Genomic DNA, 15,408 nt, shown 5'->3' with positions numbered 1-15,408 from the left:
AGGTCCTAAAAATCCGTTCCACTTGCACTTAAATGCATGCCACAACTCCAGCATTAACGATTGAAATTCTTTTCGTTAAAACCCAAAATATAATTATTTTGATAATTACCTAAACGATAAAAAACTGAATCATTTCAACAGAAACGATTGATTGTTTTTGGTAAGTAAACGCTAAAATTAACGTTACAATGCATCTTTGGATTCATCTCCGAAAATTTTCTTGCGGCAGCAGCAATACTGTGCGGTTAAATAGCAAACCTCAGCATATATGTAATCTGCCAAGTTGCTAAAACATACACCTTCCAAAACATTTATGTTAAATAGTAAAAGATACAACTTCTGTTACACCTTGCTATATAAAACGTTGGTAATTACCACAGAAGTTATTGAGTAAAAATATAAGAAGTTGCCATATTATTTTGTAATAAATTCTTAATGTGAATGGAAAAAAAAATAATAATAGGCAGCAGATTTTAAATTTAAAAAACAAATCGGAGTAAACCTTCGCCGATCGGAGCGAAGTCCGGACGCTGCGCGTAACCTAGTTGACGGCGAAGAAAGACGCGTAATCATAGATATATACTTTTTGGTGGAGAAGCTCGGCCAAACACTTACTTACGTGTAAGCGTCAATTTATTATACTATTATTGTGATTTTCTTTTTCAATGCTACTGATAATGTTGTAGTTGATGGGTAGTATTTGACCGCCACAGTCAAAAGTTTTAGTAAAAGCAAACTGTTGCAATTCAGAATTACTACAAACATTACTTTTCATATTTCATGGCGTATGTATTCCGACATTCAAGTGGCGGTAATTAAACCTGACTTAAGAAATTTGATAAAACACTAAACTAACTGATAAAAAGTACTTAAATCAGTTAACCAAAAATCAAGTAGCCTGCAAGTGATTAACTGAAATTAGTGTTAGTGTGCGCTGCGTAAGGCCAGAAGCTGGAGCACGAATACCTTGCTGTTGTCTCGTTGGTAATAGTAGTAACCCATGCAGAGCCAATACAACCGGCTCACACATTTGCTAGTCATCCAATAACCAGTTTTTCTTGTAGCGGTAAAAAAAAAGAAATCGAATTGCTGCTGCTGCTTTCGTTGTTGCTTCATAAATTTATATATGCACATACAAATAAATGTATGTTTGTATGTATGTACATTAGAGTGGTCCAAAAAAATTAAGTTGGAATTTTAATGCCGGCACCCCCTAGGATTGTTCTATATCGAAAAAATATACCCCTATTTTTTTATTTTGAAATCAAAAAAATATTTAGGGGGTGCTCAGAGCGCTCAAAGTTTTCCATGTATTTTATATAGAGAAAAAAACATTTTTCGTAGAAATGGTATAAAACTCTTAAAAATCAATATTTTTCAATCGGAAAACTGTGGTTGTTTAGACGCGACTGCTAACACCAGGCGCCTAAATGCATGCTATGTACTGCTGCATGTGCAAAAATTTCCTTCATTAAATTAATGAAATTTATGTACATGCACTTCTCAACTGCCATGTAATAAAACTTTCTTAAGTTTTAATTTGATGGCAGTTCAAAGTATGCTCTGCCTAGTCGGATGCATCCTCCGGACACTGCTTCCGGAGCATTCTGCGGACTCTGCATGGCTTACAACCATGCGGAGGTGGTAATAGTTGATTACCATTGGCCACAGTGCCTACCCACTACTTTTTGGTCCAATAAATATTTTTTTTATATACATACATGCTAACATACTGGTCTCCCCTCTCACTGAGTTATTCAGTGGTTCTCTTCAGGAGACTGCCAGTATTAATATCCAATTGTTTATTTAACCATTTTTTATGATTAAAGATTTTTCCATTGCATTTTCTAGGGGTTTTGGAGGACCTATAAAATATAGTTACTATGAAAAAATGGTTAAAGAGACAATTGCGTATTATNTTGTTTTTCCCCCATATAAAATACATGGAAAACTTTGAGCGCTTTGAGCACTCCCTATTTTTATTTTTTTTTTTCAAAATAAAAAAATAGGGGTATATTTTTTTCGATATAGAACAATCCTAGGGGGTGCCGGCATTAAAAATCCGACATACAAATTTTGGACCACTTTAATGTACATATGTAAATAATAAAAAATTAAACATCGGAAGAATTAAATTAAGTAGTTACTTATATATGTACATACTTATATTGCTTCCCAGGTTATACCTTCACAAATTCACAAGTTTTTGGTGTTTTACTTTCTAAGTTCAACGTAAAATGAGAGCAAAACACATGTTGCTGAAATCCAATACTTATAACTACTACAAAATATGTACATACCCTGCAAACCAAAGTTCCCGAAATCTTAAGGAAATCGTTAGGGTATCTCATTGCTGTAACGATTTTTTTACGAATTTTCAAAGAAAATTATATGAAGTGGTTGACACGAACTCGTAAAGAAATTTCTGTACGAAAAATAAAGAAAATTCTGGAAAAATTCTGAAAGATATTCTTCACATAGCAGCATTATTTTCGTTGCTTCACAGATTTTCTTCCGGAATTTCGTAAAAGAATTGAAGTGTGCGTAATATATTTCATTTTAGAAAATTCGGCAAAAAATCCAATGAAATCTTAACGAATTCTTTAAAATTTCTTTACAACGCAGAATACTCTGAAAAATGGTTTACAGGGTACATATGACATGTTTAATAATATAGTGAAGTAACTCAAAATTTACGTTTTTCATTATGCAATTAATACGCTTGATAAGTAGAATAGCCCGACTTCCCAAATATCGCGAAGATATGTGTTTCTCCATCTGTCTTTTTGTACATACATATGTATATGTACGAATTGCATGGTACAATAATTGCAGGTATTGTTTTCCAAGAGAGTTTTGCTTCACATCGAAATTCGTGCCCCCTTATTTTCGTTTTGATGCAGTTCAATGTTGATTACTTTTATTTGGCTTTGTTTTTTGTTCGCTCAATTTAATTTCTATAATTTTTCAAAATAGAAAAATCGTTTGAAATGAAGTGAGCCATACAAATTTTGAATTTAGTCACTAAGCAAATGTTTTTTTTCGGCTTTTGCAAATTAAATAAGTCATCTGCAAGAAGGTTTGTGTAAAAAAATACGTGTACATACATATGTACATATATGATATATGGGGTATGGAAATATCCCTTTTGCCTAGCAGTACCTAAGCCTTTTACAGGCCTATTCTGCTAGTAAGCGAACATTTTGTAACAAGCTAATTTTGTTACCAACAATTGTCACCACTTCTTGCAACCGCAATTCTATTTACCTTGGTAACCTTTTAATTTATTCAGCAATTCAGCTATGAAGTTTTGTTGAAATTCTGGTGTTGCATATTTCACGGGGCAATATTTTGTTACCTGCTCATGAGATGGTAACAAAATTTACCGGTTAAAAGAGTATGGAGAGTACGAAAAGGGTTTAAAAATTGACAGTAACTTTACTAACCGCAGAATAGGCCGGTTAGTGTGGGCAACAATGATATTTTTCAAATAAGGCAGATCGGACCATGTATACCATGTACGAACTGTATGAAGCTTGCACAAATTGCAAAAAAATTAATCAAACTTCAAAAAATTGTCATCAAAATTTCAAAATTTTTAATTAGACTATTTAGAAAATTTTCGGGTATGCAGTTTTGTAGCCCATTCAATTTTAGTATAATAAAGTGCAAGTTTCAAGTCGCTAAACATTACCGTTGATTTTTTAGAATTTTTTTTGTCGAGGGTGTTGCGGATTTTTTTCCATGTAAAAAAAAATTTTGATCATGTGCAAGCCATGTGTTACATGTATTTTGTTTTTGCTTTGGCGGCATAAACTGTCAAAATTTGTAAGAGTTTGTGTAGAAATTCAAACAAAATTTTTCAATTTGATATCAGAAGCCGTGCGGCGAAACACATACACAAAATCAGCTGAGCTAGTAACACCACCTTATATAAATTCGCCTTGGTGCAAGCTTTGCACCAATTAATTATATTTTAAATGAAAATTATTAAAAATAAATAAATAAACATAATTTGCAAGCAATATCGTTTTGAATTTCGTTGCTAATTAGTGGCACGCATCTGTATATATGTATATATAAATATATATACGGCACTTCATAGCTAAGGATAGTTGGCAGCCCTGTTTATAACTTTTCCCTTCGAATCTACCATAATGTTGTGCTTGGGCGAAGACCACATTCCGAGTGAAAATAAATTGGGGACCTGGCGTACAGGCCGTTACAGTGACAGGTTTTCGCTTCTTAGAGGATCTCTTTAGCCAATTTAATGCTGAAAAAGCCCTATCTAAAAACCTTTTTTTTCAAATTTCGGCCGTACTTTTGTATTTCGGCCGCACTGTGCGAACGTGAATCGTAGTCTAATGTACAGTGAATGAATATGAATACAAACTTAAATTAATAACCAATTTCCCTTAATTGATTCCTGCAAATGCCGTTATGTTCACATTCGTACCCATATGTACATGTGTACATATGTATATGCAATAATTGACTGAAGGCAAAACTAGACTAAACAAATCACAAGCAAAAAATACCACATTCGCAAAATTAAGAAGTCGAGATGATATAAATTTGTCTAAACCCCTAAATGTATCTCAAAGTAATAAGCTGCGAATTGCACTAATAACAAAATTAACTAATTAAATTACCAATTAACCTGCTGTTAAGTTGCTACATATGCAAATGTAATTTTCGCTTGTACCTTCTTGCGTTTGTGTGCATTAAACTTAAACGTGTTAAGTGATTTTTTTAAGTAGTTTTCGTAAAACGTAAATGTATAGATACATATGTATGTATGTATGTACAGAAGTAAACACATACTTACGTACTATGTATTAGGGATGCCAGGTCCCAAAAATCCCTGGATTTGCTCGTAGATATTAATTCCGTGATCCCGAAAAAAATTTTGAATATCGAATTGAAAGTAAGTACTTTTTTTGATTTTGGAAGTATGATTTTTTAAAATGCCCTTTCGACTACAATTAACAAAAATCTTGAAACTGCACTTTTAAAAATCCACTGCCGGAACAAAGTATTGGCACAGCAAATTTTTCACAATATATGCAACAATTTTCATTCTAATATTTTTCCGCCAGTTTTATATAAAAATATGGTTCATTCAACAACAAAAAACATAAATATGTAATTCCTAAACTTTGTGCAAAACTCGCGAAAATTCAGCAAATTTTCATCAAAATTTTCAACTTTTTAATCCGATTTTGTAGAATTTTTTGAGTATGCAGTTTTGCAGCCCATTAAATTCTAGTAAAAAAATGCAAGTTCGGAGTTAGTCAAAAATCGTGTTGATTTTTGAGAATTTTTTTTTTTTTTTGAAGGTGTTTTGCATTTTTTCCATATAAAGTATTTTCGAAAAAAAAAAATTTTGTATGGAAGAGACTGCGTGAAAAAAAATGCCAAAAATCAAAGGTAATTCCTAGCTACTTAAAACTTGCACTTTATTATAAAAAAATTTATTGGGCTACAAATCTGCACACTCAAAAAATTCTAAAAAATCTGATTAAAAAGTTGAAAATTTTCATGAAAATTTGCTGAATTTTCGCGAGTTGTGCACAATGGAATTGGGAATTATATTTTTATGTATTTTGTTTTTATAGGAAATTAGCGGAAAAATATTAGAATTAAAGTTGTGCATATATTGTGAAAAATTTGCTGTGCTAATACTTTGTTCCGGCCGTGTACATCCTGAGCCAGTTTTTGAAGAAGATTTAAATGAATATACTCATAGCGTCGCAAATGTAAACGAAACAGAAAGTTTGAATTTTCGCGAGTTTTGCACAAAGGAATTAGGAATTATATTTTTATGTATTTTGTTTTTATAGGAAATTAGCGAAAAAATATTAGAATTAAAATTGTGCATATATTGTGAAAAATTTGCTGTGCCATTACTTTGTTCCGGCAGTGTATATCCTGAGCCAGTTTTTGAAGAAGATTTAAATGAATGTACTCATAGCGCCGCAAATGTAAACGAAGTTTTAAGAAAAAGTTACATAATTTTTTAAATCAACCTACTCAAACTTCCTCAAATCGAAAAACTTATAATTTATCTGACGTGCCGGTAAAAGAATCTCAAATATTTTGTAATGGAGGAGATAGGAGCAAAGAACGTAGACAACAAGAAGGCTGCTCTTACGTGCATACTCGTACTCGGACTCGTACACCCTCAAAATTTCGAAAAAATTACGAAAATTGCGAAAAAATGTTTTTTTTTTTTTATTAATTATCACTTCGCAAAGTACCTGGTTTGTGATCTATGCGTTCCTCAATCACATGGGTTTTCAAATACAGTTTAAAAAAATTATTAGTTCAAGACTTGTCTGTATTAATAAATAAATATGTGAGTTTTAAAATCAGTTTATCGTATATTTTAAATAGTTTTATTTTATGGGATGTATGTTTAAATGCTTTCAGTTATTGAATTTTTACTCATATTCATAAAAGTTATGTCTCAGTGTTAATCCCGGGATATTGGCATCCCTACTATGTATGCACTTGTGTACACGGGCAACGAAGTGAATAAAAGCTGATACATGTATGTATGTATACCTTGCTGTTGTCGTCGTCGCATTCGTAGTCGCTAACGACTCATCGTTTCGAAAACGTGTTGATAGCGATCTTGTTGTCACACTGGTCCAGACCAGATCATGCAAAAGGCAAATATTTTCTCAGAATGTACATATGTATGTATGTATGTAAGTAGATATGTGTTTGTATGTAATATGTATGTATGAAAAATTGGTATAAGTTTTGTGTTTTGCTTGTTTTTTATTTAAAAAGGCAAAAATGCCTAAGTATTTGATGTACTTTTTTCTTTGAATATTACGCTCAAAAACGCCTTACCTCTCCACCTTTTCTCAACAGGACATGACGACAACAATTGGGTTGTTCACACTTCCCTCAACTCATATCAATTGTAAGTATTCATGTGTGCTATTTAGTCATCAAACCTTACAACGCCTTAGCAAGAGCAAGATTTTACTTTACCTCGTAAGAATTTGATTCAAGTTGACACTTTTTGTGTCAAAAGTGTTATTGAGCTTTTTACCCACATCACACATAATTGTAGTAACATTTAATAATAAATTTTTTCGTAGAACAGTTTTTAAAAAAATATCCCGGAGGCCCATGGTGGAATAATAACAAGGTGTTATCAGTAGCGACGTGTTTGTTGTGATTTTGACAACATCAGCATGCTGATTTTCAGTGCTGCCGATCTTAATTTTAATACCAACATTCGTTGTGAAATAGTATTTAAAATACTCCATTTGAGTAATTCGTTGTATAGTGATTTTTTAAGAACTTGGAGCTTTCAGAACGATATTAATATCTAAAATTGCTGGATTTGTATAATTTTTGTCCTCGAAAAAAAAGATAAAATAAAAGATATCGTGGTTATCAATGGAAAAAACGTACACAAAAATCGTATGGAAATGCGATTTTTTTATATTAAATAACTCTTGCTGCATTGTCATAATATTGAGCCAAATAAACTACTGATACACTAGAATAGAGTGGCTGCATGGTTAAATTAGGAATTCGCTTATATTATCGATATTTATGTGTTTTAATCTATTTAAAAAGTCATTTACAGTCTTATAGGAAATTGCCTTATTTTACGGCTTTTACTTTTTTAAAGTTACAATATATGTCCAAGCTGTGTGGAGCTGCCGATACAAACATATATTCAGGCTTATAAGCCTGTAATTATACATACTTTTTTCTACATTTAATTTGAAATAGTATACACCAACGGATTAAAAGTAGCAAATAATTAGTACCTTTTCTAGTACTTTAAAATGCGTGACCGGAATAGTCTTGCCGAAAAAGTGAGGTTAAGTTACTGACAACATCTTGTTATTATTACACCATGCCGGAGGCCAATTCTTTTTCTGTGAAAACGTGAATCAAACCATTTTTTATCACGTCACAAAAAAAATTACGTTTCTGTTTACAAATGGAAATAAATTGATTTGTTTAAAAGTTTTCGCTGTGAAAACTTTATTTTCACAGATTTTTGTGCGTGTGAAAAAGAAAAGTTGAGCATTTTTCTCAAAACCACCATAAAGAAAATAGTTGTCTTAAACTCGCAATAATTTATCAAATAATGACATGCTAGATGTTAATGGAAAAGCCTCTCACGATCGAGAATCGCTTAAAATGATATAATGAAACAAAAAGTAGCTGAAGGAGCATGAAGAGCGAACTATTTATAATTTATACACGGTCGAAATAAGATTAAAACGAAGCTTACTCAATGCTTACAAGTCCATTAGCCCGTTTCTGTAACTTTTCTCTACCGATTATTTCTCTACTGGTAGAGAAAATACGTCACTCTCACCTACTAATTAGCAGTAGAGAACGGGGCGGCGAATTCATATCTCAATTCGCCTTGGTAGAGAATTGTTACAGAAACGAGCTACAGATAGACATAAGCTCGGTTCTGGAAGAAAAACGCTGGGTATTCAAGTGAAGCGGTATCGTTCAACATTAATGAGGTGTTCAGAAGGGTGTCGTATGGTGTGGTATGTCATAAAAATATAAATGACTAATATCAAATTCGGCGGTGCGAAAGCTATCTTACTAGACATATTATAAATTTTCTCACTTTCAAAAAAAAAAATATGTTGTTCTACTATGTAGTTTCGAGTCCTCTTTTCGTATACGTACATATTTCACCGTTAAAAAACTTTACAGCAAATATAGTAGATGTAAAGCCGTTTTAAAATAGGCGCAATAGATGTGCGACGCCGAATTATTTTTGAGGTTTTACATATAAAACGTAAACACCAAAATTTGTCACACAGCTTGAAAGTAAAGTGTTTCTCGCACTTGCCTTACTTGACCTTAATCTATGCTAGCAAGTTGGCACAGCACGTTCATAAATTAATTGGAACCTTGCCGATGGAGCTGTCCCCTTTGATCGCCGCCCGTTACAGTGTCGCTTTGATCTTGTTGGTGTTTTAAATACAAATAGTAAATAAATACATATGTCGAAATATTCCAAACTTGGGCTTTTTTCACACACCCATATGTATACATAGTATGTGTAGTCACGTGAAAAATAATAGGGGCACGACATTTTGACCAGTTTTGGCTATTTTTTCTTTTGTTTGTTTAAAGCAGGGATCGCACGATTTGTACATTTGTACATTTTGGCAGGCACAGAGTGTTGTTGTCTAGAAATAATGAGTTCAGCTCAATAACAGCTTTCCAAACAACACCACTCTGTAACTCTGAAATTGTACAAATCTGTAGAGATGTACAAATCGTGTGATCCCTGTTTAATGTTTATTATTTTTTTTATAAAAATACAGCTCATTACCTAACAAAAATCATATAAGTCCAAATTTCAAACTTTGTAGATAAAGAAGAAAAATTCAACAAAAGATTACTACAACAAACTTTTTATGAAGAATTTTTAGAAAAATCTGAGTTTTATAAATGAGAAATCGCTGATTTTCTTCCATACAAAGTGTGTTCGACAATTTTTTTTGTATGGAAAAAAAATAATAACATCATCCGCAAAAAAAATATCAAAAATCGACGTGAATTCTTAGCCACTTAAAACTTGCACTTTTTAAGCTAGAATTCAATTGGCTATAAAACTGCATACATATGATTTTTCTAAAAACTCCTAATAAAGAGTTTATTGTTGTAAAATTTTGTTGATTTTTTTCATTTATCCTCTAAGTTTGAGATTTGGACTTATATGGTTTTTGTTAGGTAATGAGCTGTATTTGTATAAAAGAATAATAAACATTAGACCAAGCATAAGAAAAATAGCAAAAACTGGTAAAAAATTTCGTGTCGCTATTATTTTTCACAGGACTGTATGTACATACATACATACGTATGTGCATGTATACATAAATCCGTAAGAGTGTGTCTTCAATAAAGAATGAAAAACGCAATTGTGGTGTATTGGCGAGTTGTTTGACTTGTACGTGGTTATTTTTTTACTTTGTTTTGGTTTTGGTGTTTTCATGAATGTATTTTTACATACTCAGCTTAAAAGCATACGCAGTTGTATGCAAAAGTAATAAAATAGAAATCGGCATGTGAGGTGTGGTCACACAAATTTTACAGATTGCACAATTGCATGGCTGGAATTTTATTTTCTCTCATTATCTTTAATATTGGCCTGGATACTACACTTGAAGCCGAAAATATTCTCGCCGAGTATTGAAAAAAAAAATAACCTAAGTAAATCATGCAAAAGAACTCATAGTAAAGCTCCACGTTTTGAGATTTGCTAAATTCCATTTGTTTTCCCAACTCTTAGTTCATTCCTCTTCGCATTCTTATCCCTCTTTTAAATGCCTAAAACAAGTTCACCGCCAATAACTAAATTGAAACTACAATGGCTGTAAACTGCAGTGCCAAGTTTTTTTAGCTGCACACCATCGAACTACACAGCCGAACTATGCATCATCCATCGATTGCTTGTCGGAAAAGCCTGTTTTCGTGCGCGACATGTGCGCAATGCTCCTGTCTACGATTCCAATTCCTTTTTAAAAATGCTTTTCATGATACTTCATGGGATTACTTAAAATTTGTAACTATACGAGTATGTATGTAAGTATGTACTCACACAAAATTTAATTATTTTATAAATGATAGGTTAGGTTCGGCTGAAGTGATTGCTGGTGGACACACAAGCACACTTAGGCCCTCAATCGGTACCGTTGGGGCGCCGCACAATACCTCTGCCATCGACCCCAAAATTATATAAAAATAATGGTTTTATTCCCGGGCCCGAATAATTTTTATGTGGCCGTATAGGTATTTTTAACAGAAGACAATATGTACTGCGAAGAATTCTAGCAGGAGCTGTTAATGCATTGCCATTCTTGCAACCCTTTCATAAAGTATTTATGTACATATATATGAATGTATGTATGTATATGGCGTATGAAACTAGCTTAAACTGGTAACTAAAAGGCACTAACGTACAGTGCAACGTCGCCATTCAAACTGCTTCCAAAATTCACGATGTAGGGAGACTATCATTCTTGTCCAAAATTGGTATATACGCTTCTTTCTGGGAAAGGCAGAATAAGACTGTGCGAAAGCCGAAACCAGGCCGGACTTTGTTAACATTTTCTGAATCAATCCTCTAACGACCTTCCAAATTTCCTTTTGGGATTTTTTTTTTTAAGTAAAGGTCAAAAGGACCCTTTCAGGCGGGCGCTAATGGGTTACAATGTTCTACAATATTTCCCATGAAATTTTACTATATATGTCTTAACCTTTAATTTCGCTCAGACATTTATTTCAAAAATTTTTTCCACTTTTTTGAAAACTACACTATGCCCGGGACATGAAAACTTGAGTAGACCATAAAATAAAAATACGAGCTAACTTTTGGAAATCCATCAAGTGTTTTATTACTGGATACTTTCACAAAATGTTACCAAAGTCCGGACTGGTTTGAATTGTCATAAAATTGTCGCACAGTGATATTCATAATGTTTTTTAAGTTAAAATTTTTTCTAATCAAAACCATATAAATAAAAGTTTCAAGCTTTATACAAAGTTTAAAAAAAAATAACAAGTCTTCATCGAAATTTTTATCGTTTTGATCTGAAATTCTAGAACAATTTTGAAATTCTAAAACATAATGGGGCATATTCATAGTCGAATCAAAGATGGAACTAAAAATAATTTTGACTTTTTTTACAAATTTTTCTAAAAAAGTGATTTCAGAGAGCTGAAATTATTTTTACTTTCAAATTTGTTTTTGACCATGCATTTATCCCATTATGTTTTACATTGAAACGTAAATTTTTGTATCTAGTATTTCCTATCTTTTACTATCTAACTGATCTCTATATAAATGACTTCACCTGTTTCATGCTCTTTCCTACTGATTACAACAAATACAACGTTTTTTAATGTTATTACATTTTATCGCTTTTAACTTAGTTTTAAGTATTGCGAATTCATTGATAAAGCTATCCTCAAATCGAAAGGACTCGTCCTTCCTGATTATATTGTAACCTAAACTTACCTATTTTTTTAATAAAATTAGCAGAGGAAATACTGTATAAAAAAATGGCCACTAATGGGTTAAAATATGGTCATCAATGCATTAAGTCAAAGTCGAAAATGAGTTAAATTATTCATAATTTGCACAATAATAAAATCAAATTAACTTATCATAAGATATTACAAAAAATGGGTCACCAATGGGTTAATGCATGAGCAATAATGGGTTAAGACGTCAAAAATTTACTCTTAAAAAGTAGTTCAAGCGAGTCTAATGGAAAGAAAATGATTTCAGAATTTTGAGCACCCGCTTATATGGGGCGGACCCAGTGTGCGCCGCTAAGAAAAAAGGCATGTAAGGCTTCATTGTGGCAATATTTTGTGAATCGCGTTTCAAAACTCGTTTTCTTTTCTGACACCAATAAATCTAAAAACTGGGTAGATGGTGAATATAATTCGAAAATATAGATCAGCATGGAGAAACCTACTGAATCATATGAAAAAGTCGAATTCTAATGAAAGCTTCTATTGAAGAGCGGGACCAGGATATTTGGCAATGCTTTGAGGAAATCGCCAACGGCTCTGATACTGATTTCTGTTTTTCTACTGATGTGGATAGCCAAGAGGCGGAGAAATATTTACAGCTACCCTTATACCCAGACAAGAAGATCCTTTAATTTGGTGGAATCATAGACGGCCGCTGTTGTTGTAGTTGTAGCCGCTACAATAACCTCGCCCAGATCGGTCTTATCTCAGTCATTGTCATCAAGCTCAACAAGCGGAAGACCCAAAAAGCGTGCAGCCTCTATGGTGTCTGTCCACAGGGACAAGGGCGTTAGTTGTGTTGGGTTTTCCGGGCATGCGAAGAGATGTTTCGAGTCGTGGGGTATCTCTCCGCGTGCCGGACACTTCGAGTCGAAATTTTAGGAAATACCGTGCCATTTTCTATACGTCTCGACTCTCGCAAAACGCCATATATTGGGGTGTTGCCTAATACTTTTGGCCGAGGTTAAAAGAGTTGCTAAAGTCCCGTAACCATTGCATATGAATATTTGAAAAGTTGTTTTCTTTAATAAAATATTAAGGCCGGATCACCCGATTGGGAATTCGCCCAGAATTTTTCATAAATTGGAAGCCCAATCGTGTGATCGGAGATGTCGTCGCTACCATGTCAAACTCTCGAATGTGAAAATCGGTACTTTTCAGGAGAGCAAAGAAACTGTTGTAAAAATGTTGTTGTTATTGGGAGAAAGTGTGGGAATCGACACTTTGTCAAAGCCAAATATACTCTGCTTCTATGAAGACTAATCCAAATTCGTCGATTTGCCAACTTACATATCATTCTAAACGCGTACGCAAGGTATCATAAATGAAAAAATATTTTTGCACATTCAATAGTTTGACACGGTAGCGACGACGTATTGGGCTTTGTCCCAAACTTGACAAACAATTTTTTATGCATTTTCCAAATGAGTTTCAAATTAATTGTATCCAAACTTATGTGGTGTATCAGTCGTGTGAGAGATACAGAAATTGTCGTCCTAATGTTTTTTAGTTTGTAGGTGCCAAATAAAAAAAATTACAAATGTATTAATCGTAAGATCCGGCCTTTAGATATATTTTTTAAGGCCTTTCCTAATGATGAAAACGAAATATATTCACCTAATTTTATTTACTTTTTTATTTTTATTTATTTCTCCAAAAAAAAAAAAACAAAAAGTCGAATAAGTCAACACATCAGCGATGTCCTCGTCACGCAACAAATTCTTTAGTGGCGGTAAACTTTCGAATAAATCATCCCGTTCGTCAGGACTACGCATACTTTGGATACCGGGTAGGCACAAAAGCCATCCGAAAGGTCGTTTCGATGCGACCAACAAACAAGTGGTCCAGGCAAATGCGCAAAAGAAAAACGAAGTGTGGTCCTTAGGTGGGAGTAAAAATCAACGAGACCTATTAGATTCGTAAGTTTTTTTGCAATACATTCAATACCACATTTTGAACAAAATTAAAAATTGTAAATATTAAAATTTCGCAATAACAAGTGGGTGAAGGCATACATTTGCACTCGTAAGTTAATAGATTTTTAGTTCTTATGTATATTTGCATACATACAGCACAGTTATATATAAATACATTTTATCACAATTGATCTACATTTAATTTTTTTATTATGTATGTATAGTAGGGCTGTGCAATTAATTGATTATTCAATTTATTTTCATTAATCATAATGTAAATAACTCAATTATTCGATTAATTGGAAATTATGATTACTCAAATGTTAAGTTACTCGATTAGTGAAGAATTTTGCTTTTTGAATAATTTCAGACCTTTTACTCGATTTGTTCAAATAAATTACGGTGAGAGGTATGAAATTTTAAGTAGAAGCAATTGCTTAGTTTTTTATGCATACAACCCTATGAGTAAAATGACCCAGCCAGCAAAAGGTCTGCAAACGGATCCAAAAACGGAAATAAATTCTGATAAAATTGCGATGTCTCATCCGAAAGCGGAATCAGTTTTCGGACATTTTTCGGATACGTTCTCCACACTAAAGTGAACATTCGAAAAGTACATTTCCAAACGGCATGTCCAAAAACGGAAAAGTTGTTGGATCAATATTCCGGCATTTTCGAATACGTTTTCTTAAGCACATACCACTTTTTTACTTAACATTTTAAAATATCGGGAACAAACCAAAAAAAAAAATTAGCGATCACATTGTATAGATTAAACTATCGGACCTTGTTTCATTTTCTCTTTTGCTTCATTTCGTTATTATTCTATATATTTATTCTCATCCGTCACTTTATTGAATATCGAGTTCAAACGCGAATGAAAGGATACCACAATAAAATATCTGTAAATTAAGAAAAATTAATTAATTTTAAATATTTCTATTGATATACAGTATCGGTCATATCTATAGCACGCCATTTCAAAGTGATATTGTGTGCCACTTATGTTTATTTATGTATTTTTAAGAATTTTCAATTAAAATGCAGTTCTTTTTCTAACAAACCCCATATAAACCCAAGCTTAATAATTTGTAGAAAACTTCAAAAAAGTGCAACAAATTTTCACCTAAGTTTCAAACTTTTTTCTCGGAAGTGTTAGAATTTTTTCGAGTACACAGTTTTTTAGCCACTGCAATTTTAGTCTGATAATGTGCAAATGTCAAGTGGCTACGATTTACCGTTAATATTTTAGAATTTTGTTTGTCGCATTGGCTTCCATATAATGAATAAACTCAATTTATTTGTATATGGAAGAAATCCGCAACACCTTTGGCGAAAAAAATTCTAAAAAATCAACGGTCACCTTTAGCCCCTTGACACTTGCACATTATCAGACTAAAATTTATTGGGCTATAAAACTGTGTATTCAGAAAAATTC

The 15,408-nt window shown here is 32.8% G+C and overlaps 1 protein-coding gene across 2 annotated transcripts in view; it reads left to right on the top strand.

The window, feature by feature from the left end:
- Positions 1 to 6,811: 6,811 nt before the first annotated feature.
- The window catches only part of LOC108372965 (uncharacterized protein PB18E9.04c), a 27,654-nt gene continuing 19,057 nt past the window's right edge, over positions 6,812 to 15,408 (top strand). The window contains exons 1-2 of one of the 2 annotated variants that reach the window (XM_017628797.1): positions 6,812 to 6,934; positions 13,730 to 13,973. In XM_017628797.1, coding sequence (XP_017484286.1) covers positions 13,753 to 13,973 — 221 coding nt within the window. In that variant the 5' untranslated portion in view covers positions 6,812 to 6,934; positions 13,730 to 13,752. The remainder of the gene's footprint in view (positions 6,935 to 13,729; positions 13,974 to 15,408) is intronic. The other variant, XM_017628796.1, reaches the window with a different exon arrangement.

The sequence above is a fragment of the Rhagoletis zephyria genome, unplaced genomic scaffold, assembly GCF_001687245.7.
Source record: "Rhagoletis zephyria isolate East Lansing unplaced genomic scaffold, Rhagoletis_zephyria_1.1 Rzeph_scaffold_06212, whole genome shotgun sequence".
Taxonomy (NCBI): domain Eukaryota; kingdom Metazoa; phylum Arthropoda; class Insecta; order Diptera; family Tephritidae; genus Rhagoletis; species Rhagoletis zephyria.
This window is presented reverse-complemented; position numbering and strand designations above follow the sequence as displayed.